The sequence below is a fragment of the Corvus moneduloides genome, chromosome 21 (assembly GCF_009650955.1).
Source record: "Corvus moneduloides isolate bCorMon1 chromosome 21, bCorMon1.pri, whole genome shotgun sequence".
Lineage (NCBI taxonomy): Eukaryota > Metazoa > Chordata > Aves > Passeriformes > Corvidae > Corvus > Corvus moneduloides.
In genome coordinates, this window is record NC_045496.1 from 2,643,454 (window position 1) to 2,667,839 (window position 24,386).

Sequence of the window (24,386 nt, forward strand, 5' to 3'; positions counted from 1 at the left end):
TGAGCCCTTCCTGGTCCCAGCCTGGAGGCAGTGCCTGCTCCTGGCAGGGTGAATCAGGTCTCTGGGGATGCTGCCTTGATCCTCGGGGGGAATCCTGCCAGCTGGGAGGGGAGCACAGAGCCAGGAATCACCCAGCAGCCACAGGATGGAGGTGCTGGGCAGCAGGCAGAGAGCAGCCCTGGCCACCCTCTGTACCTCTCCAGAGTGGGAACTGACTCTGGGCTGCTTTTCTTCTGCTTTCAGCAGCTCATCAGCTTCAGCCGTCACCCGCTGGCAGCAGCAGTGTCAGGAGACACGAAGCAACCTCTGCTGGCAGCTGGGAGTGGGTGGGGAGGGCTGCAGGTGTTCCAGGAGGCGTTGGCATGGGGATGCTGCCAGAGCTGGTTCCTGGCACGGTTTCTGCGCTCTTTGCACAACACAGACACCACTGCCCTGCTGTGCTCAGCTCTGAGGGCAGGCAGGGACTCGGCCCTGAGCCTGACTGGGAGCAAACCCAGTGTAGGAAGCTGCAATCTTGGAGTACGAGGTGATCTTACAACTCCGAGCAATTGCTGTGATGTTGGGCACATCTTTGATTTCAATTTTCCCCCACACATGCAATGGGCATCAGCTTTTCTCTAACCAAGGCTGGAATAAGGCTTCTTTGCAAATAAAGCATTGGCAGTTTGGGTCAAGGAATGAGCCTGACTTCCCCCCTCTGCTCATCTTCTGCTGAGAAGTGGTAGGCACGAGGCTGCTCTGCTTGTTTGGTGTTCCAGAGGCTCCGTGCCGGGAATGTTCGTCCCTGTGTGAGGCAGCCCAGCTTCAGGTTGTGTTCTGCAGTGGGCACAAAACCCCACTCCTTCCTGAGCACTGCTCAGCTCTGTGGGGCTTTGATTGTGGGGCTTTGCATCCTCGATGCAGTTTTGAGCTCATCTCTTCACAGGAATCTTTGAACCCTTGGATCAATAAGACTGGAATAGAAGAAATCTGCTTTTATGTTTTCCAGCCTGTTTGTTTTTGTTTGTTTGCTTGCTTTAAATACCTTTGAAGTACCTAAAAAGTGTTTAGGGCTGATAAAATAGGCAGGGTTGACCATCCTTCTGCTGATGCAAGTGGGGAGCTGGGGATGCTGCACCCCCTGCCAGCCTGTGCCTGGATGCTGTCCAGGGACAGGGATGTTCCTTCCCTGTAGTTTGTTCAATCTTCCTGCAGAAAACTGTCAGCTGAGAGATGTGGCCGTGTGAGAGCAGCATCTTGCTGACAGTGGGCCAGCCCTGCTCCCTCAGGCTGTGATTTCACTGTCTGGGGAGCATTTTCCTTTCCCTGGGCAGGCGAGTTGGGGTCACATCCCCAGCGTGGAACCTGCCCTGTCCTTACCAGTCACACTGAGTAAGTGCAGCAATTACAAGTGCTTAATATTAAATATCCTCAGCTCTATTTGATTTTTCCCAGGAGCTGATGGGCTGCAGGTCAGCCTTTTTTTCATTCTGAAAATGAAAGCCCGAGGCTCTGCTGGTTAATTGTACCTGCTGACACAGGGGGGTGATGGATGAGATGCTGGAGAGGCTGAGCGGTTTTTGGCCAAGTGGAAGGTAGGGTTGGTGGTCTGGAGCTTTGTTGTGCTCCAGCAGGTGCTCAGAGGGAGAGCTGGGGCAAATATTCCCATGTGCCTGCAGGAAGGTGTCCAAAAGACCTGACTGTGGTGGTCCTTCAGGGAGCAGGGCAGGAAGGACGGGAGAGCTGCTTCCACAGGGGGGTCCTGGAGTGAAGATTTAGGACTTCTAAAAGATGTCTCTTGTTTAGAATGAGTTTTTTTCTAAACCTGAGTAACCTCAGCTGTTAAATCATTCCAGCACTGATGGGGGGGATGAACCTCTGAGTCATTTGGATTTTAAACTCAGTGATTTAGCACTCACTTCAGACTGCCCCAGTATCGGCTTTAGGAAGTTTTAAAATACTCTTCCCAAGTATTTATTGTTCCTCTCTCATCTTGCTGTGTGCATGAGCCTCCTTCCCAGCATCTGTGTGAAATCCAGCAGGAGTTCTTGGCTCACAGCAGAGGAAATGCTCCAGGACTGGAGAAGATGATGTTGTGCTACTGAAATTTGTTTTATCTTGATGCTGGGGGAGGTGGCAAGTGCTGGAAAAGAGGATGAGGAAGAGGCCAATTCTTGAAGCCTGTGGCAGAGAAGGCACAAAGTGGCTTGTGGCAAAGCCATCCATTCAATCAAGATTCAATCTCTTGTTGTGGGGAGGGAGAACTTTTTGGAAATGGGTGGTTCTGGGAAGCCTGAAGTTCCCTTTGGCTGCAGTTCCAGACTCCAGCAGCACTCCCAGCTCTGCTGTGCTGTCTGGTTCCTGAGTGCACCTTCCCCAGAGAGTTTCCCTTGGTAGCTGCTGTGTAGGAAATGCCATGGCTGTGATGCTGCTCTGTCCAACAGCACAGCATTGCCATTAGGATCAAGATTCCTCTGCTTGCTGTGCTTCTCATGCAGCTCAGAGCAAGAAGAGAGAAGAAGGAAGCTCTCTTTCTTGCCCAGCTAGAATAACCTTTTCTCTTTTAGAAGTTTCTGTATGGATGACCACGGTGTGCTTTGGCACTTCTCTGAGCAGGACAAGGCCAGACCCTCAGCAGAGTCTCTGTAATCTCTTGAGTGACCTCAGGACCATCCTCCTTCCCTGGCAGGGACAAGCCCATGGACAGCCAACCTTGGCTTAGCAAAAACACCTGGGAGAGCCCAGGATCCCAGTCCAGCGTGGGCAGCGTATTCCAGGAGCTGCTGTGAGCTGCTGGCTGATCACAGCGGCATCCAGGGGGAGGGATCAAGTACATTCCCCCTCTTTTTCAGAGGATTTTACTGTGGGTGTTTGATGGCTGCTAAGCTGACACGTGGTTGCTCCTTCTCTGCCCTCTCTGAATCAGTCTGGAGGACAAAATCGCGTCCTTGGGCTTGTCTGGCTGCTGGAGATGTGGCCCCCGTTAATTATTGTGTGTCACTTCCTAGCTAAACTCTGAGTTTGATCTCTGCTTGTTCAACACGGGCTGATAATGGATGGTGGGAGGTCATGAGACTCTGCTGTGTCCTGGCAGAGAAAATCCTGCCCTTAGAAGCAGGCCAGGTGTTGCTGCCAAGTCCATCACCCTGCTCTCGAATCAGCCCTGAGGTTATAAGCCTCCTCCCAGCCTGCTCCACCCAGTTCAGTTTATCTCCCAAAAGATCCTTCTGTCCCCACAACTGTTCCTCTCTGAAGCAGATGATTGCCTGGGGGGGTTGTGGTTAGAGGAGGCTGTGCCTGATGTGGCCCAACCTTCCCACAGCCTCCAGGGCTTGTATTTGTGAAGTGTTTCATGGCTGAGTGCTCTGTTTTCTGCAAATACCCCCTCTCAATATTTCGTTCTTTGACCCAAATTGCTGATGCTTTATTTGCAAATAAGCCTTGGTTAGAGAAAAGCTGATGCCTGTTGCACATTTGGGGGAAAACTGAAATCAAAGGTGTGCCCAACACCACAGCAATTACTCAGAGTTGTAAGGCTACAAATAAGATCACCTTCTACTCCAAGACTGCAGCTTTCCTATGTTGAGTTTGCCCTCACTGGGGGAAACAAATAAGAAATCAGAAAAAAAGTAGCTCCCTTGTGCCATTTCTGCCTCCAAGGAGGATGCTTTTCCAGGTTGTACCTCTTCCATGTGAATGTGAGGGCTCTTTGGCCTGTGGTGCAGTGTCTCCTCATTCCCTCTGCCCATCTGAGGAGCCTCTGTGGCAGCTGCTCACCCTGAGTGCAGTCAGCAGACGCCCCAGGGCTCTGGGTGCTGTGTAGATGTGCAGCGTTGCTGTTATTTCTGTTATTTTCGGCCCGTTGCTCAGCTGTCAGGCTGGATTGTGGAGATGCAGAACTCGGGCGACACGAACACAGAGCATCTTCTGCCAAATCAGCCAGACAAGCACCTTGATGCAAAAGGAACTTCTCTTTATTGCCACATATTGTGTGCAGCTTTTTCAGAGGAACGGTTTTGCCACAGAGGAGAAAACTGCAGGATTCTTGTTCTGGTGCAGGGTTTTGTTGTGCTCGGGGTCTTTTGGGAGGTTGAGATTTGCTTGTGCTCTGTGTTCCAGTGGATACAGCTCAGTGCTGGAGCCCAGTCCTCCCAGCAGAACAGGGATCATTCCTTGTCCTTGTGGTTCCCAGTTCTGTACCCTCTGACAAAGAAGGACCCAGAGCTGTTGGGATTCCCTGGTCCTTTCCTGCCTGCGGGATGGGGGTAAAAGCAGATGCTCCTTCCCATGGATGGGCACACAACAGCTCGGCACCAGCATTTTATGGCCCAGTCATCATAAATAACTGATATTATTTGCTTTCTCTGTTTAGAGAAAAGTATTGTTCTATCCCAGTAGCAACTGGGAAAACAAATGCCACCATTTATCAGGCGAGTGCTGACAATAATAGAGGTCAAGTGGATTTATAATGCCAGAACCCATTATGTGTTTGAAGACTAATTAAAGCCTTAAATGAGATGCTTGTCCTACTGGAGGCTGCTTTTTTTTTTTTCCCCCTTCTTTCTTTTCCTGCCGCTGTGCTTGCTTTCCCCCTCCCCCTTTCCTCTTTAAGAGCTTTGCTGTAATAATGGAGCACGAGCCTGACAGAGCTTCCCTGATTAGGTGTCGGCAGCGCATGATTTGAGATGCTCCGTGAGCACTGGGAGCGCTGGACCATATCTCCACTGTCACTTCGGAGCTGGGAAGGGTTTCCAGACCAGCATTCCACCCCAAACAACTGGCTGGCTGCTCTGACTTAATGATATTGAGCAATATTTAGAGTTGTCTGCCAGAATCAAGGTTTGGGTCTGTACAGAGGGGGGGAGGCGATGTCCGGGGCTGCGAGAACTCACCCAAAGGCCAAATCAGTGTCTTGGTTAATGCAGGTACAGGGGGAAATGACCTTTTTGTGAGAGTACAGCAAGCCCTGATGCTGGATTTGTTGTGTTGTTTGGGGTGCCCAGCCTGTGCTTTGTGGGGAGCAGAGCGCTGTGTGTGCAGCTCGCCCAGGAGCGCTGCAGGCAGCGGGGGCTGATGTTGGCTCTACAGCCTTTCCCTGTTGGTCTTCCATGGAGTCCCCTGTCAGGTTGAATTCTGCCTGCTCTGGCACAGCCCCCCTGAGGGATACAGTGTGTTCCCAGCTGCAAATCCAGAACTGGCTCTCTGTCTGGGGTGGGGGGGCCCTGCTCCGCTGCTCCGGCTCGAAGCGGGAGGGAGGCGGCAGCTGCGGGAGAGGGGGCAGAGCTGGGAGTTATCAAAGCACATGTCAGCTTGATGAGAGCTCCTGCCAGAGCTCCCTGAGTCGCTGCTACACATGTTCAGCTCGATCTTGTCAGCTGCAATCTCTTGGAGATGGAGCCTGCCCATGGAGGAGCAAAGCTCTGCCCATCTTGCCCTGGGTGCTCCTTTCCATGAGATCATCCCATCCCCATCTTTGATAAAACTTCCTTGTGCTCTCTGTGGCTGCAGAATAAATACAAGAACGTGAAAACCGTTAAACTCGCCTCAGCAACCAAACTGCAAAAGCAAAAAGTTGAAAAAAAATTTTTAAAAATCCCCTTGGTTTGTGGTGCTGCTGGGGAGATCCTAGGTGGGGAGGGAAGGAGGAAGAGATTTTGAAAAAAAATATTTAAAAAAGGAACAACACCCCTGAGCAGTGAACAGAGCAACATCCCAGGAGCTGCAGGAAAACAGGGCATGAATGCAGCCAGTCAGGAGCGTTGCTCAGCTGATGTTCACAAGAAGGTTTCAGCTTGCTCTCTTCGAGACCTCAGTAAACCTCCAAGACAGAGAGAGCATTTAGAAAGGCCCCTGAGGTTTTCCGTTACTCTGCAGCAGGCTTGGTTAAACATGCCAATAAATGCTGGAGAGAGGGGGAAAAGCCTTCCAGAGGAACAGACCTGGGTTTTCAGCTGCTCAATCCTTCCCAGCCCTGGCTGCTGCTGCTGCTGTGGATCAGCACTGGGGAGAAGGAGGCAGAGTTCAGCTTTGGCTGAGCATTAAGTGGTGCTGCAGGTATTTCTGGGACAAATAAGTTGGAGGAGGCTGAAAGTTGCATCTGGAGCCATCTGAGGGAATGGAGACAGAAAGTTAGCGGGACTCCTGTCGTGGGACACTTGTGAGTATGGAAAGCTCTGCTCTCCTGGAAAGTGGATGAGGATGTGTGGGATGAGAAGGGGAGAAGCTCCCACACATCTGGTGGGGGCTGCTGCTGGGGTGGATCCAGTTTCTGGTCACCCTGAGTGATAGGGACCCTCTAAATTCTTCTTGCTGCTTGTTTTAGTGGTGGTGAGTGAGGACGGTGTTTGGCCCCAGCACTGGCTGGGATTTCTGGAAGAAACAGCTGAGTTGGATGAAGTTTTTTTGTAACTCTGAACTCCTTCCTCTCTCAGCTCAACTGTGTGTAAACCCCACACAGTCCTAGACAGGCACCAGCATCAGAGCAGGAGAAAAAGATGACTTGTTCTGCTGGGCTAGGCTCAGCTGCCTGTGTCTATTAAATTAGCACCGGGCAGGTTTTCTCAGCTCGGAGATTAATGGCTGCTGGCCAGCGGTTCAGCGCTCTGGGAACGCACAAAAGCACCTGAGGACAGAGGTGTGTAATTAATGACTCTTTGGACAGCTGGGAATGGTGTGTGTTTATCTAACTGGGCACACTTTGCTGCTTTCTTGCTTTCCTGGAAGTGGCTGTTAAACGGGGCCGTGACGCACACTCGCTTCCAGGGGCTGGCCTCGCCTCTGAGACCCAAATGTGCCTCTGCTCAGGTGTGTGGAGGTGATTTTTACTCCACACCCACCTTGCTGCTGTAGGTTATTCTGAGGGAAGCCACAGGCAGCTCTAGCAGTGGCCATAGGGCGTAACTGGGAGCCACTGGGAACAACCCAGCGCTGCCTTCCCCTTGCTGAGCTCCTGCCTGAGCGACGTGGCAGCACCCAAAATCCTTCACCCATCTCACAGCCGCCTCCTCCATGCTGAGGATGGTGGGAATGTGGTGGAGCAATAGGAATTTTCTTCAGGAATAGGATTGTTGGGCATTAGAAGGGGCTGCCCAGGGAGTCACCACCCCTGGAGGGGTTCAAGGAATGACTGGATATGGCACTCAGTGCTCTGGGCTGGTTGACAGGGTGGGAATCGGTTGGATTTGAGATCTTTGAGGCCTTTTCCAATGTAAATGTTCAGAGCTGCTGCCAGCTGGGCCCCTGGCTTTGTGTGGAAGGGGTAGAGTTTGGTGGAAATGCCGACTGCTCCTCGTGACGTGCGTTCCTCGCTCTCCTGTGTGTTCACATCAGTGTCTGTTCTCCACCTCCAGCCCTGATGTCAGTCCCCTGAACTCAAAGCCTGGTAATGAATCACCTTAAAATGAAGCTGGTGCTAATGTGCCTTTTGGAGTAGAGAGGCAGAAATGTGCAGAAATGTTTTGCTGATTTGAGTCTGTATGGCTGCGAGCAGTAAATCCCTTCAGGGTGGTGAGGGGCACAGACATAAACTTCAGGTTCCTTATGACCAAGCTGTGATGTGTGTTCATGACCTTTGGTGATGTCCCAGCTGGTCTGAGCTTGTCTCTTGTGAAGCTGAGCTTTTCAAAGCGGTGCTGTCCTTGGAGCTGGTGCAGTTTGGATACAGCTGTGGTGGCATCTGGAGCCCTGGCTGAGCTGGCAGTGTGCTGGTGCAGGAATCCCTGCAGCCTTTCTCCATTTAATCCCCATGCTCTGCTTTCAGCCAGCCTGGATTTGTGAATTTTGTGCCTTCTCTCTGTTAAGTTTGTGCAGTGAGCAGCTCTGGGGCCCCCTGAGCCCGGAGGGGTAAGGGGCACTGGTGCTGCTGGGTTGGTGGGAGCTGGGGATGGTGGGCTTCGGGGAGTTTGCTGCTGCAGGAGCCACACAAAGCTCGTGGTTTCCGTTCTCAGGGCTCAGCGTGGGCATCATTCCTCCCCCAGGATTTCCCCTCAAGCTTGGAAGCTGTCACAGGACCTTGAGTGGAGAGTTTTGGTCTCTGCCCTGCGGGGTGTTGCTGGAGTGGGGTGTCACGTGGGGATCAGCTAAACTGAGCCTTCAGGAATGATCAGGGAAGGGCAGAAGCTTTCCCAGATGTGGTGAAAGCATCCCAGGGCCATTTTGTACATCCTGGGTGTTTGTCAGCAAGGCAAGAGCAGCTGGAGGCAGGTTGAAGGGAGACTGTGGAGGTAAAGAGGGCTTGGAAACCAGGAGTCACAGCTGAGCTGTGTTTCACCCACTGTTGTTGTTGGAATCAGACATCAAAATCTTATGAAATCTCAAATGAATATCATAAATCCTGCCAAGTTTTGATTCCTCTGTCAGGTTCAAGGCAAGATTTTGCTCCCCTTAAGGCTGGGCTTGTGATAGTTAGAAAATACTGCTCCTTTCACTTAGTTTTCCAGCCTCTGTGGCTATAGCGAAAAGCTCAAAGTTGAGTCCCAGAAGCATTCTTTCAGTTAAAAACACGATGATAAAGCAACAAATCCACAGATGCATGAAATTGTCTATTTGTTATGATTTTTCTTAATGCCAGTCCCATGACTTTTGTGGTTTAGGGCGAGGTTTGTAACTCCTGAATTCCAGAGACCTTGTCTGAGATCGGGGTTGTGGTGTGACCTGGCTGCAGCTCGATAGCCACAGCCTCACACAGCCCTGTGGCAGTGCTTTAAAAAGACCCAAAACAATAGGAAAAAAGCCCCACAAGTGAATCTCAAGGCCAACATCCCATCCCTTTGACTTTTAGTGGTTTGGGTTCTCTCTGTGTGACATTTGTGCTGTTGGTGACACCCCCCTGATGTGAATGTGTTGTTTTGTAGGAGCCAGGCCAAAGAAACTCCAGAGGAACAGCATGGACAGCTTAGACCTCCTCAAGTTCCCTTCTGAGAAGGTAAGCAAAGATGTCTGGCCTCAGAGATTGTCAGTGGGAATCTGTACACAGATTCCAGTTGGTTTGTTGTTGACTGGCTTCATTTGCAGGGAAATATGCAATTAGCAGATATCATTGGAGTCAATGGGATTAACCAAAGAGGGTTTCTAGAGAGCTTGGAGGAAAGGAACAGCTGGTCTGACTAAAAAGGCACTTAACACTCAAAGCTGAAAAGCCACTTCTGGGCTTTTTTTGAAAAAGCAGCCCTTTATTGGAAGGATCATCGTGAGCTGTTCAGCCCCTGGGTGGCTGTGGCAGCTCCTGGTGTCCTGTCAGCCTGGTGGAGTGACAGAGAGGGCAGACACGGGAGAAGGAGCACTGCAGGAGGCAGAAGGTTTGTTGCAGGGGCTCCAAGGATTGCTTTGCTGCTGGGAATGTCAGATCTGAGCAGATCAGCGTTTCCTCCGTGTCCCCAGGGCTGTTCTGGCAGCAGCTGGGAGGCACTGAGCCCTTCCAGCTACAGGGATCATTTCAGTCTCCCAGAAAATCCTGCTGGTGCTGCCGAGGGCTCAGCCGTGCCCCTTCCCAGAGGAGGTGGCCAGGCCTGCAGCCATTCTGCCTTTTTGGGATGGTTTTGGCACAAATCATTCATGTTCTCCCAGTGCTTTCCAGGCACAGCTCTGCTGAGTGTCCTGGGGAACATTTCCCAGAACTGTCACAGAGAGGAAAAGCTCACCCAAGCTGCAGGTGGGTGCAGACAGGGAAACAACCTCAGGCTGGAGAGACCATTTAGGTGCCTAAAAATCCCAGTAAACACTGGGAAGGCCAGGCAAAAGCTCCTCCCTGAATTAACTCTCTTTGGAAAATAAATTCTGAATGTCCTAATGTATTTTTATCAATTCTCCCAGTGCCCCTTGGCTGTTTTGGCTCTTGCCTGCTCTCACCAACGTGACTCCATCTCTGGAGTGTCGATGGCAGGGACAGCAGTGCCCAGGGTCAGGGGACATTGGCTCGTGTGTCCTCATCAGAGCAGCACAGCCCCGAGGGCTGGCCAGGGGCTTTGCTGATGTGTGACTTACTGCTAATGCTGTTGGTTTCCTGCTCTTTGCTGTAAAAGCTGAACACCACTCGATAGTTCAGGCAGGGTTCTGGATTTCAGGGGTTTCATGGGGAGGATGGAGCAAGCAGGAGCTGTAGGGTGAGGTGTGAGCACTCCTGTTCCCCCTGCAGTGGTCCTTGGCAGAGTGTGAGTTCACTCTCCTTCAGAGAGTGCTCTGGATGCAATTCCTCTTCTCTGTGCTGCTGTGGCTCTCAGGAGCAGGGGGTTACAGCCCTGGGAGAGGCTCCTTTGCTTTGTGCTGTGGTGCAAGTGAGGAGGTTGTAAGGAGTAAATCCGTGGAGTGAACTGTGATCTCTCCAGCATCCTCTCAGTGTTGTCTCTGCCAGAAATGCCTTCAAAGCCAGCAAAGCCCCCGTTACCACACTTCCAGGAGCTCCTGTCCAGTGCCTCTGCACAGAGTTGTGTGTTGGGGCACAGGGAATGCCCACCTGAGTTCTGAAGCTTCAGCACCTTTCAGGAACGCTGCTCCCTGCTCATCCTGCTCTCTCCAGCCTCTTACTCCTTCATCTGAGCTCCTCTGGTTTTATCTCCCAGCCTCTTGTTTATTCGTTTGTGTACCAGACTAAAACCTCTTTCTCACATGCTGGCTTTCACCCTGAAGGTGCTTACAGCCTGTAATTGAGTCATCTCTCCTGTTGTCGTGCACTGAGCAGTGCAAGGGCTCCAACCAAGGCACTGCAAGGCACTTTCTAGATCTGATTTATGTTCATGTGGCTGCTTTTTAAGGTGTGGGCACTGGCCTGGCTGCACTGATGCCATCAACAGCATGCAGGGAAACCAATCTCTCCTTCCTTATTCTCACTATTCCTGTTTGGAATCCCTGTCACCTCCCTTTCCCCACACCTGGGGTGACAGTCCTGTATTTCTGTGTTTGTGGGAGCACTGAGCACAAGCCCCACATGAGCTGTGCTGCTGTGCCTCTCCTGCTCTGTGGGTAGGAGCCAACAGAGCTCCACTAAAACCTGAGACAGGCACTTGCTGCAGTGACTGTTTCTTGCTTTCCCAAGGACCAGAACGGGGACAGCCACCACGTGCGAGAGCTGAAGATCTCAGGAAAGGAGTTCTTGTCATTACCTGTGAGAACAAAGAAATACCGGGAGCACCAGTCCAGCTCAGAGAGGAAATCCCAGGGATCCAGTGCATCCCCTCTGGATGCTGGGGAAGTCCGAGTCCAGGTGCCACAGTCGGTAGGAAGATGGTTTTTATCTCCAGTGCTGAGTTCCTCGTGTTTGTTTTTACCTCATTTCCAGCCTGTTGTGTGGGTGGCAGTGGGGCCTTTGGGCTGGAAAACAGAGTCTGCTTGTAGCTCTGCTCTGTTTGTTGGCTCTGGGGGCAGCTCTGGGCAAATCCTTTTGCCTCTTTGAGCCTCAGCATCACTGTCCTTTCAGCAGAGCAGTGGTACCAGTCTCCATCACAAACTGCTCGGTGAGGGATTGGCCCTTAGTGGTGATGTTTATAACCTTCTCTGAGGGACAGGAGTCTGGAGCTGAACTCGGCTGAGTTTAGGTCTGTCAGGATGTGATACCCTGAATTCCAGAAAAGCACAGCAGTTTGGGTGCCTTGTGGAGCTGATTTGATCAGCTCCTGTCGTTCGTGGGGAGTGGGATTGGTGCCTTCAAAAACCAGAGCCTTCCCAGGTCTTTGGTGAGTGACCAAAAGTGCTGGTTGCCTTTGCCAAGTGTAGATGTTCCACCTCATGTTCTGATCACACTGATGGTCAATGTGCAGAGTGGGCTCTTAGAGTTCATCAGAGATGGTAGCATTCATCCTCCAGGAGCTTTTCTTTGGAAGCAGCACAGCTGAAACTCATTTCCTCAAGAGCAGGAGCTGGCCCTGATGTCGGTGATTTCCAGGTTACTGGTCCTGTGCTGGGGAGCTCTGATCAGTCTGTGCTTAGCTCCCTGGAGGATGGTGAGGATCCATGTCCTGGGAAGCTCCCCAGGTGCCTTTTGCTGTTTTTAACCGGACAGTTCTGCTGGTTTTGGGCCGTTCCCTTCCGGTTGTGTTGATGCTTGTTGTGACACATGGCAAACACAAATACTGGGGAGCTTTCCTGCAGCTGTGCTGGGTTTGTTCCAAGCCCTGGAAACAGGGCTCACACCCACAATGATGGCACATTTCTGGATCGTGGGAGGGGGCTTGAAGGTGTTTGAACTCAGTGATCTCAAGTGAGAAGCCCCAAATCCTCAGCTTGTTGCCAGGAGAGACGAAGCGTAAGGGAAGGATCAATGATCTCATGGGTGCTTGGAAGTATTTAGGTTTTTGCTTTACACTAAGTCTCTAACACACTATCACAGTTCTGTGATCATGCAGTGATTCCAGATGGAATAAATCCAAGCCAGAAAAGACAGGCCTATTTTTTTTCCTTGGCATTTAAGAAAAGCGAAATTAAATATTTTCATGCTGGGTAAGAAAGAGTCGGAGCTGCAGAGCTTGGGATGAAGCCTGGTTGTGGAGTGGGGATGCTCGAAGGTGTTTCTAGCTCTGAGTCCTTTGTTCCTCGTCTGTGGATCATGGGGAGAACAGATCCTGCTGTACCTGTGTGCATGAGTGTGTGGACACATCCCTGTTTTACCACAGACATTCCTGTTTTCGGTTCTCTGGCCACTGGAGACCGAATTTTTACACCGACTGGGGTTTTTTTTAGACTTCTCTGAGCTCATTCTTCATCCCCAACAGTGCTTGTGGAAATGGTCTGCTGGGAAAAACATTTCCTACAGCTCACCGGTGCAAACATGATCACTGGGAAGGAAAACAAAGCTCATCTGAGCCAGAGAGGAGACAGCAGCATGGGGGCACACAAGGCAATACAAAAGCAGAAAAAAAACCCACTTCTGCCAGAAATAGCCTTGTATTTTTAACTCAGACATTCAGCTGGAGACCAAACAAAAGCCATGCTCCATCAAGAGCTGGGAAAAGCATTCCTTAGGAGTGTAGCTGTGGATCCATGGACTGGGTCTAAAAAAGGCCCTGTGGGGCTTTGCCAGCCACTGGTCACCTCTTGGCAGCACGTGTGGGGCTTGGGGAGTGGCCAGAGGGCTCTGTGGTGGCCGTGGGGGACACGGCGGGGTCGCTTCAGGGGAGTTCTGCTGTGGTGGTGCTCCCGGCTTTGCCAGGCTCACTCTGCAGCACGGGCCAGACCTCAGAATGTTTAAAGTCAGCGTCATCCTGTGGGTTTTGCCAAGAGCAAAGCAGCCCCACTGTGTTCTGCTCTTGCAGGGGAGTTGAAAAGCTGCAGTTCCATCCGTGGGAGCCTTTGTAATCAAAGGTAGCAAACCCCACCCAAATGGGAGAGAAGCTCTTCCTGGTCAGGCTGTTCAGACAACAATTCTCCCAGATCCCTCATTTTGTGAGGGGAAAAAGCAAAAATTGCCTTTAACCCATTGGCAAACCATGAGTCCTTAATTAGAGGTGAGCTCTAAAGGTTGATCTGAGGTGCTTTTCTGGGGTGCCACAATCTCTGCTGTCCCATGGCAGAGGAGAACCCAGGCTGTGTGCAGGGGAAAAACTCATCCCAGGACTCCCAGGTCCAGTGATGTAACCTCTGGACGAGTCCTGCTGTCAGCACAGCCCCTGACCTCCATCCCAAGGGGCTTCTGCAGCCGGGCAGCTCCCGGGATGGGGAGGTCCTGGAGGTGAAGGTGCCTGAGTCAGAGCTCCTGGATTCAGCACCCATCCCCTGCCTGTTGTTTACCTCCCTCTTCCCCATCGTGTGATGGGGTAATGCTGCTTGCCTGCCTCCCCCGGGGAGGTTACAGAGGCGTGATGATGGCTGTAAAGTTGTTTGAGCTGTGGATGGCAGGAGCCGTGGTGGTTGTTATTAGCATTGGTGATGATGCTGCTAATTACCGAGCTGCTGGGAAACTCCCCATGGGAGGAGGCGGCGGAGTGGAGGGGAGGCAGGAAAAAGTGAAGCGAGCAGGGGATGGAGAGGAGCCTGTCCCTTCTGGCAGCTCTGTCGGGCCCTGAGAGGAGGGCTCAGCCTGCGGGAAAAGCCGTGGGGATGCTGGGATGGATGGGAGAAGCCATGGCCCAGGTGCTGCGGAAGGTAGGAGAGCGTGGCAGGTCCCCCCTGTGCCTCAGCCCTTCCTGCCACTGCTGTGCAAGAGGCTGGTGTTGAACGTGATGCTCATGCAGGAGGCTCCTGACCCTGCTGGGGCAGAAAGGGGCTTCCTTACCCTTCCCAGGGCCCCCTGAAATGGGGGAATTTCCCAGCCGTGGCTGGTGGTTGCTGGGAGGAGAAGGACCAGCCCTGCCAGGGTTGGAGGATGAGCAAGGACAGGGTCCTGCTCACCTGTGAGGCCAGGTGTGCAGCTCCCCTGGAGCTGTGAGTGCCTGGCTCTCCACAGCAAAGGTGGGTTTGGTCTGGGAGAAGCTGGTGAGGGTGAGATGCTTCTGGCCACGTTTTTGCTCTGTTGCAGCAGAGCCCTGAGCAAAAGTGGCTGTGTTAAGAGCTCCATCTCTGTGCTGCAGTTGTGGGCAGCCAGATCCAAGTCCCTCCAAATCCCTCCCTGGGACTCATGCAGTGCACACCTTCCGAGTTTCCTCTCTTTTAAAAGGAACATCAAAGCACAGGTTTTGTACTACATGAAACTTGCAGACATCAAAGGCTTGCTCATAAATTTAACCCCTCTCTCCACTGTGCTGAAGGTCAGAACGCTCCAGCTCAGGATTGACTTGGTAGCAGATGTGTTTTAGGGGGTTATTAGAAGGTTACTGGAAGGATGGGATTTTTCTAACACTTCAAAAATATGAGAGATTGTGTCTCTCACCCTCCTCTGTGCAAAAAGGAGAGGCCCATGGAAGAAAGGGGCTGTGTATTCTGGAAAAGACTTCCTGGGGACCTGCCCCAATTCTGTGTTTAAGGTCAGCACTGAGCTGAAATATTTGAGGTCAATGGGACTGAGCATGAGCCAGGGTTCAAGGGCTAAAACCCTTTATTGTGTCAAGGTCCAACAGCTGGAGCAAAACTCACGGAGGGGGGTAAGGCTCAAACCCACTCCTCTCTAGGTCTGTGCTCTTGAATCACCCCACAGCAGGGCCAGGAGACACTGCAGAGACAGGCAGAGAAGTGGGTATTTGCTTTATTCGGTGTGTGGGGGTCGCTCCTCCAAACACACACACCTGGTGCTCCCTACAACACAGTATGATGGGTTAAATTATGAATATTCATCACATTCCGTGGGACAGGTGTGGTTATACAAATTATTTATCAGAAGTCATTAGCATATGGGCCACACATGCGCTGTGTGTCCTGGTGGTCGCGCTGAGGAAGGCCTCTCCTCTTCCTCGGGAGTCTTCTCTGAGGAAGGCCAGTAGTCATCCTCTCATGAACTTTTCACCTTTCTCCCTGGGCATGCGTAGTCCTTTGAGGAATGATTCAGTGGTCTCTCAGAAGATCCTTGTCCCCTCTATCTTGACAAGATTAGGGTGAATTCGGCTTCTTAGGCTTTGTAATTAACATCTTCTGTCTGAACTAACATTTGCTGTCTCCCAATAGTTAACTTGTGCTTACATGAGTTAGTTATTGACTGCCCCTTCTGCACTCTGGAAATGGTCCTGATCCTCTGGGCTCTCCCCTTCCCAGGGAGTGATTCGTCACTCTCCAGATCTGTCCTCAGCCAAGCCCATTTATAGTCAAGGGAAAGAGGAGCTGTGTCTGATTGCAGTGACGACTTGCAGGGTTGCTGATGTATTTAGACACCACAATTTTCAAGCACTCTGCATCACCAAACATTCCCTGGGACAAATGTTTTTATAAGGCCTTTTTTATGATTACAGTGAGAAGCAACCGTAAAAGAAGGGAATTTTTTTGTAGGTCATACGACCCCGCCCCAGAGGCAGTTTGCCAGAGTTCTTCTGATGGTTTTGTGTCTCAGGAGTTCCTGGGGGATTGTTGGGTTGCAGGATGCTCGTGGTTGACCCTCTGAGGGTCAGCCCTGGGGGCGGTGGCAGGGAGCAGAGCTGGAGGATCCTGCCTGTCCTTGCTGAACCAGGGGCTGTCCAGGCAGCTCTTGGCTGTCAGGTGCCTCCATCCATCCCCTGTGACTTCACTGGGAACTGCAGAATGGGCTGGGGTGCAAGGATGTGTCAGCCTTGGGGGTTTCTGGCCCCACAGTATCATTTCCCTGGTCACCTCGTCTTGTTTGAGAGGAGATTGACACTTCCTCAATTCCCTTAGGAGCTGGAACGTGGGGTTTACACCAGGCAGCCTTTGCTGCTCTGTGGTGCATCTTCCCTCTCTTTTAACGTCAGGTTGGTCCCTGCTTCATCTCCCACAACACAAGGGCAGTGCAAATCACACCCTCCTTTATCCCACAGCCTCCATGTTTGCTCAGCTGCAGGGGTATAATTATGCCATTAGTGCTGGTCAGACTTTCTGGTGTAAACGTGCTCTGAGAGCTGGGGAGTGGAGAGGAAGGGAGCAGCCGGAGCCAGGGAGAGAGGAAAGGCAGCTGCTGCTAAATTTAAGACTGTTCCTATGACACCTGGAGGCTGCTGTGGTGGTGTCAGTCCTCTTGGAAGTGAGCAGGTAAACACTGAGCCGTGGCTTGTTCTTGGAGTGCTTTATCTTCCTGTTGGGACCTTCCAAAGTGCTCGGGGCAGGGAGGCTGTGCTGTTTCCTAGCTGGAGGCGGGATGTGCAGGAAAACCTGGAGATCTCGAGCCTGACAGGTATGAGGAGGCTCTTCCAGGAATTTGGGCTGTCGGGAGAAGCAGTCAGGGATCTGGTTGTGTCCCCAGAGTCATCTTAAATTGTCTGACCTGTCTTTCTCTCTGAGTCTCTTTGTTGAGGTGCACAGTCCTTCTTTAGCTCCTGCTCTCTGGCTCAGGTTGCACTGATGCTGCACGAGCCAGGAGAGGTGTAAGAACTGCTCTCCCAAATCTGGAGGTGCAGCAGAGCCAGAGCCAAGGCTCTCGGGAGTTCTGCAGAGCCCTGACAGTAATTCTTCACTGGGACTTCGGTGCTGGCATGGGAGGCAGGGAAATGAATGTGGGGCTAGAAAACCTCTGCAAAAAGTGGCTGCACGGTGAAGGTGGGGGGAGGCAGCAGCATTTTCTGGCTTGTGCTGCCTCTGCTGCATTCGTTGCCTCAGAGGCAAATTATCAGTTTCTTCCTTGAATATTAACAGCTGCCAGGTAATGAATTCCCCCTCTCTGTTTTATAATGGCACTAAAATTGGGATTTGCCTTGGTTTTCTCTGTAATTATCCAATGAGCCTGTGTGAGTGAGAGGGAGGCAGGGCAGAGCTGGGCAGAGTTGCCTCTACTGCAGGTGAGTGTCGTGCCTGGGGGATTGAACTTGGGAATGACCCTTCCTGAGGGGCAGATCCAAGGGATTGAACCCAGGAATGACCCTTCCTGAGAAGGCAGGAAACTTCCATGTGCTCCCTGGGACAGGGCTGGTATTGGCAGGGCAGTGTCTGTAGGGGCTGCAGGGATCAGTGACCCCGAGCTCCCTGTCTTTGGGCTATTTCTGTTGCTTGCACACCCTCTTTCTGTGTTTTCCTTTGTTTTCTCTGCTCCCAGGCTGAGGTCAGGCTGTGGATCGAAGCTGTGCCGTGTGGAAGGGAGATGGAGGCAGGATTTGTACAAGCCCGTGCCTGTGCATCAGCCACACGCAGGGAAAAGAACCCAAGGGCTGTGCCGTGTGTGGGAGGGTGTCCCAGCCTGGGATCTGCAGGGCTGACACCAAGGGCACCCAGGGTCTGGATGTTTCTCAGATCCCTCAGGATGAGGGTCAGGGGAGTGTAGGAAGGACTCCATATTCCATCCTTAACTGGCTACGGGTGGAGGCTGGCTCTGGAGGTAGAAAACTGTAAGAAAAAGCCTCTTACCAGAGGAATCTGCTCTAGGAAGGAGGTAAAAGCTGAGCTGCTTGTCCGAGGTCACCCAGCAGACTCGTGTTGGAGGCCTGAAGGTCTGTGACCTGGGCTGGAGGTGACAAACCAAGCTCTGCCAATCCATTCTTCTCCTCTTGGCTCACTGTAACTGAGTTTGCAGTTATTGGCACTTTGAAGCCGTAATTGAGGTCTGCTTTCCTCCTTGCACAACCTTTTCTCCCGGCAAACTGTCAGCCATCAAGTGGGATGAGACAGTAAAAGAGATGTTACACTCACCATTTCCTAGAAACTGTCACTTTAAAGAGAACAGCACTGGAAAAAAAAACGATGAATTGAAGCCAAACCCAGAGCAATAAACCTCCAAATGTTTGATTCTCTCAAAATCTGGAACTTTTCATTCCTTTCTCGGGTCTCTGCCGTGCCTGGGGCACTTTGTACCTTCACAGTTCTGGCCTGTGGCATTTATTAAACTTCACATGGCAGAAGAGCTTAGAAAATATCATAGCCCAGGTTCTCTTTGGATGTAAATTAGCCAAACTGGGCTTAAATCCCTGGAGCTGGGGTGGCACCAGATGACAAGGGGGCTTCTGGTGACTCTCAGAGCTGTGTTTGATTTTCCTGCACAACCATCCCCGAGCTCCCAGCTGTGGCTGGAGGGATCTGGCATGGATGGATCCCTGTGCTGGGAAAGGATCGTGGTCTGTGCTTGCTGGGGCTACACAGAGAGTCCTTTCTGTACCGATAACTTGTGTTTCTCTTTATGTAAATGGTATTTCAAACCAGGAAATGCATGCTAATGTGATGTTTTCTGGGTTTCACTGAAGGACAGAGCTGTATAACCAGACCAGTTTTGTCTGAGCTTTATCTTTGATCATGGCTGTTTGCAGCTGCTGGGCAGAGCTGGAGGCTCCCCCAGAGGACACAAACACAGCACAGCCCTGGGGCAAGTTTAGGTTTTGTCTGTTACTGCCCAGCTTTGGGGAGGCCAAATCACCCCCAGAGAGCAGCCACTAGGGCATCCTGCCCAGAGGCCACCCTGCAGCCTTTGCTGGCACCAGGCAGCTCCATCCATGGAGTTTGTGGTCAGGGAGGAGGGTTCAAGGAGGCACTGACCTCTCGGGGGACAGGTTGTTCCTTAACCCACTGCTTTTGGATAGACACTGTCCCATCCAGTGCAGTCCTCTCCTCTGGATTTAGGATGACCTTGGGGTGAGCAGAGGCTTTGGGGTCTCTCTGAGCTGTCCTTGCATCTGTTCTTAGGGTGTGGGAAACTGAGGCCCCCTGGGAGCTGGCTGAGGATCCTCCATGGCTGCAGGAGAAGGATGGGAATCCATAAATCACAGGGAGGTTCAAGGGCTGTGTCTGGGAGCTCTCCTGATAAAACCTGCTGTGGCAGCAGGAAGGTTCCCCCTGTCCCCAGATGAGTGTGAAGGCAGCTGAGGGGGGGTCAGGGTTAGAGGTGCAGGCAGCAATTCCCAGCTGGACAGAAGGTGTCCCTGGTTTTGGCACTGGCTGCAGGCTGTGTCAGGTTAACGTGGCCTCTGCTCACACCTCACCTTCAGCGTCCACATTTCCCATTAGCAGAGCTATTTTTAAGCCTCCCAAGGCAGTTAACACCAATTAATCTGAAAAAGCCCAAATAATGGTTTTTCAGAGCCCCCGGCTCCTTCCCATTCCCTGCGTGGCCCCAGAAGCCCTGGCAGAGCTGAGCCCAGTGAAGTGCTCCGTGTGCAGGGGTGGCTGGAGAGGCTCCCTTGGGGAGATGTGCAATTAGAGCAGGGCCCCAAACCATCCCAGGGATCCAACTTTTCCATCCTGGATCGTGCTGTCTGTGCCACAGGGGAAGTTCCGGCTCCCTGCAGTGCTCATTGATGAGCAGTCGATGCAGCCCCAACAGAGCCAGCAGAGCGAGGCGCTGCGTGTGCCTGGGTGCAGGAGGTGCCACTCCCCTGGGACCTGCAGGAAAGTCCCAGCAGGATTCTTTGCCTGTACCTAAAGCCACTTGAATCCCAGTGATCTCTGGGCACTGTCATGTGGCGCAAACCCCAAACAGGGTGTAGTTTCATCCTGCCCTTTGCAGCAGCAGGTACCAGAGCAGGAGATGCTTTTGGCTGATAGGAGGAGCTGCTCCTGCCTTTGCATGTGATTTTTGTCTTGCCTGTTTCAACTCTACTGAGCAGGGCTGTGTCTGACCATCGCTGCAGTGGCAAACCCACAGGTACCAGCCCCAGGAAGCCTCCCTGCCCCAGCAGGGCCAGGATTTCGTGTTTTGTGGGGTGCCTTGCACAACAAGGCCTTGATCTCGAACGCGGCCTTCAGGCATTACTGGCGTGTGAGTAAATAATAATTAAGATCTGGGCGTTCGCTGAGCCAGGGGTGTTTATGTGCAGGCTGGATGTGTTATGGGTGCTGATGTGGATGGGTGTGCACAGCTCCACGACCAACTTCCCCCATCCCCACCACCCCTGGGGAAGGTGCTGCATCTGCTCAGCTCCTTTGTAAAACATCGCTGTGCTCAGAACAAGTAGGTGTCTAAATAAAAGTCTGATTCAAGAAAGCAGCACAATTTTGGCAATCCAGAGACGAGCAGGCTTTTTTTGCAAAGCGTTTTCAAAGCAAACTGTCAGGAGGTTCCAGTGTGAGGTGCAGGGGCTGGGGGGAGCAGGGCATCTCTGCAGCTGGAGAGTTGGATTGTCTCCATCACCCGAGAGGAGCTCACCTGCCCTGCTCCGTGGGGCTTGGAGTGGGGAGGTGGATAGAGGAAGTGTTCTATATATTAACCTTGTGCTAATTAATCAGGAATATGGGTTATACCCTTTCAAGCACCGTAGTTATTTCAGTTTAGCAAATTAGTGCTGCTCAGCTGAGACTCCACGGCTGAGCATGGTCCTGGTTCCACCCCTCTCCAAGTGCAGAGTAAATCACTGCAATGAGTTGTAGCCAAAATCCTGCGTTTTGCTGCTTGGGTGTGTGTTGGTGTGCACAGCCAGGTACCACAGCCCTGGGTGAGAGCTACACCCCACAAACTGGCTGCTTGTTGTCATCCACCTCCAACTGGAGTTATTTCAAGCAGTAGTTCAGGTTCACTCCCAGTTTTGGTGTTTAAGGGAATCCCCAGGTTTTTGATAGGTCAGATTGACCTCTAGAACCACTCATCCTCTGCACAGATTGCAGAGACTGACCTGGAATGAGAATGCTTCTACCTTGTATCCTTGGTTAGTAAAAGAAGCTCCAGGTGCTAAATCCAGGCTGGTGTGTTTCTGTTAACCAGTGACAGGGAAACCCAGCCTGGCATGGTAAAAGCTGTCAAAATCCATGTGGAAAAGTTGCTACATTAACTGCAGAGGACCGTTGGAATACACAGAAGAGAAACCAGAAGTAATTCCCACTGGTCTCAGCAGTAAGGGCTGGACTGACCTGTGATTTCAGGACAGCTTGTTGTGTAGCTGAGGAAAAAGTGTATTAATGTGGTTGTGGCACAAAGTGGCCCAATCTGGTCACGGTGGCAGTGGCTTCCAGACAGTCAGCTCAGCACTGCAAGCAGCAGAGGTGTCAGTAACACTTGAGCCAGACACCCCCAAGGCTCCCTCCAAATGCAATCAGCAATGAGGTTGTCACCTGCTGCTGAGCCACAGGCCTGGGTTTGAGCCGTGTGTGGCAGCAGGGCACGGTCCCAACAGGTCAGCACTGACTGTGTTACGGAAGGAGGGAGCGTAGGTGAGTTATTTTGATTTTGTTTGGAACAATAAAACCCGAGTTATTTGAAATCTTAACAACAGAACCAGCTTTTAGCACTGGCGTTTATAGGGATGAGTGGGCGAGTTGTTTAAAGGGAGAAAAATCTTTGAAAACAGTCCAAGTGAGGGTGATAATTTCATGCTCCAAGGGAAGTGTGTGCACGTCCTGGGCCTGGGCAGGGTGTGGATGGGCTGTGCCAGGGGCTGGGCACAGCACAGTGCAGGGCACACGTGTGCCCAGGACACGCTCAGCTCCCTGAGCTCCAACCTGACGTTGTAGGTGGTGTCTCTGCAGATCACAGATGTCTCACTCGTTCTCCTTTGCTGCATCCTAAACACAGAGGGAAAATGTCATTTCCTTATGTTGTTCCAAGCACCGACCTCGTGTGTGTGGGCTCTGCCCCTCTGTTATACCCATTTTCTGTATTTCCCCCCATACCAGCTGCAGATTCCCCCTTGCAGAGCTCTCCCAAGGCAACCCAGCTCTTCAGATCGGGGTAGAGTCCCCATCCTGGTTCATTCCCCTGTTGCCCCTCTCTATCCATGGATCCCCTGATCTCAGTCCCAGTGGGAATGGGGCTGCAGCAGTGGTGTTGAGCTCACAGGAGCTGTGGCTGTGCCCTGCCCTCCCTCCACCCTTCTTTCCCTCTTTAGTTGGGGCCAGGTACCGAGCCAGGAGTCCTGGTCTCAGGTCCCACACAGTTTCCATCTTTCTCTGGAAATTACTATGTGACTCCTGGAAATGAATTTACTGGTGTGGAATAGCATGGGCAGTTCCCCAAAGCTGCATTTTCTGTTCAGGTTAAAGCAATTTCCTACTTTTGTAGTGAAAAATGAGAATGAAGGACAAGTGTGGACAGAGAGCCGAGAGTGCCAGCGGGGCTCTATCCCCATTTTGCCCCTTTGGAAAAGTGCTTTTCTTCCCAGTGCCCCATTTCACAAACGTGAGGTAAGAACAGCTCTTTGGCTGCTGCGTGGCATTTCCATCTTTCCCTGTTTAAAACCCTTTTGCAATTAGAAATTTCCCTCTGTCGAGCAGTGTTACATTTAAATCAAGAGATTGCTTATGGCTCAGCAGCCTCGGCTCTTGCAATAAGACAAAAAAACCACACATATCTAATAATATGAGGAGCAGGAGGACTATCAGGAGCTAAAAATGGTCCTTCAGTATTTTGGTGCTTTAAATCCAAACGCTCAGATTGTGTCTGTGTGTGCACAGAGCGTTTGCTGCCGTGGTGCCTGTGCCTGCGGAGCCGAGTGTGTTTGCAGATGTAGTTTGGGAGAATCGATCCCAATCTATTTTTAAGGTAAAGTGAGTGTGGCGGGTGGGAGGTGAGGAGGTGGAAGGAAAGCTAAATATTCACGTAGCTGCACTGTGTGTTTAAGAGCATCATCTAATAGCAGGAGGATCGTGGCAGCGAGGTGAGGGAGAGAGGAGCCTTCTCCGGAGCCCCCCCCCCGCACCGTGCCAGGGCACGGAGTGGCTCTGGGAGGAGGTGGCAGCGGGGCTGTCGCTTTAAGCCTCAGCTCGCACCCAGCGGGTCACTGGAGCCGGCGACGTTCTGCACATCGCTCCGCACGAATCCCGCTCCGCGCGAATCCCGCTCGGCGGGGCTGCGAGAGCCTCGGGCAGCTGGAGCATCCAGCGCCGGCAGCGCTCCTGCCCGCGGACATGTGAGAGCCGGAGCCGGGGAAGAGCTGGCTGCTGAGGTCAGTGAGGCAAACTCGGGGTTTGTTTGTGTTTCCTTCTTTCTCTGAAATGAGAGGCTGGATCGGGAGGAGCAGGAGGAGGAGGTGGATACGGAGACGCAGAGGATTCACTCAGGCCGGGATGTGCCGTGTGTGCTCGGGGATTTAAAGTTTTCAGGTAGCTCCGGTGTGAACTTTTTATTATTAATATTTTTGCAGCTGCAGCGGTGCTCAGGCTGCTCCGGGTGTGCCGTGTCTCACAGCAGAGCGTGCCGAGGGTGGGCGGTGGGTCCCTGAGCCTGGCCGTGCCCACAGGGGGACACGGGGTGTCTGTCACCAGCCCTGCATCGCGGGGGGAGCGTGGCAGCAGCGCCCGAGGATTGGCACGGGAAGGGAAGTGGTGTCCTCAGCAAAGACCAGGCGAGTTTTACCGCTCTGCTGCCTCTGAAGCTGACGAGGAGTGGCGACTCCAGCCGAGGAGCTGGTGGCTGGGGACAGGGACAGCCCCGCTCTGGAGCCCAGGGACGATTCTCCAGGCATTTCACCTCCTGGTAAAACAGGCTGTGGATTTCAGCCAGGGATTTCTTTCCACTCCTCTCCTCCACCCCCGCTTGCTTCTCTGCAAACCTCCCCCTTGGTGCCTTTCTCCAGGTGAGGTGGGGAAGTTCAGTGCCTGATGTTTTTGGGGTTTGGGGTTGTGGCCGTGCCAGAGGTGCAGCCCCCACGGTGAGTTCTCCGGGGTGAGGTGTGGGGTGGTGCAGGATAAAGAAAAGCCACGTGCAGGGGACTGACAGACAGCCCTGGATAAGGTGCTCCTGGCACTGGTGGTCACCAGCAGCACCAGCCCTGCTCCTGCCTGGAGATTTTGAGGTCGGCTGCCTTGAAAAGAGCAGAGGTAAGGAGCGGTGACATGTCTGGTTCACAGGGGGAGAGGCAGATAGGGCAGGGCACGTGGGCATGGATGTGTGGGAATGGATAACTGCCAAGCCCGGGGCAGATAAGAGCCCGCTCAGACAAGGGCACAGATTGCCAAGGACTGTCCACAGGGTAGAACTTAGTCCTAGGGACTGATTGCTGCATCCTGTCCCAGCTCTGTCTCTGTGGGACGTGGTCAGG

At 52.4% G+C, this 24,386-nt stretch overlaps 1 protein-coding gene across 8 annotated transcripts in view; it reads left to right on the forward strand.

Moving 5' to 3' along the window:
• The window catches only part of GPSM1 (G protein signaling modulator 1), a 66,830-nt gene that overhangs the window by 33,514 nt on the left and 8,930 nt on the right, over nt 1–24,386 (forward strand). For 3 of the 8 annotated variants that reach the window (XM_032131159.1, XM_032131157.1, XM_032131156.1), the window contains 2 exons: nt 8,832–8,902; nt 11,009–11,188. In XM_032131159.1, the coding sequence (XP_031987050.1) occupies nt 8,832–8,902; nt 11,009–11,188 (251 nt within the window). Of the gene's footprint in view, nt 1–5,918; nt 6,137–8,831; nt 8,903–11,008; nt 11,189–13,938; nt 14,050–15,516; nt 16,534–23,136; nt 23,292–23,351; nt 23,449–24,386 lie in introns of those variants that run through there. The other 5 variants (XM_032131160.1, XM_032131161.1, XM_032131162.1 and 2 more) reach the window with 5 other exon arrangements.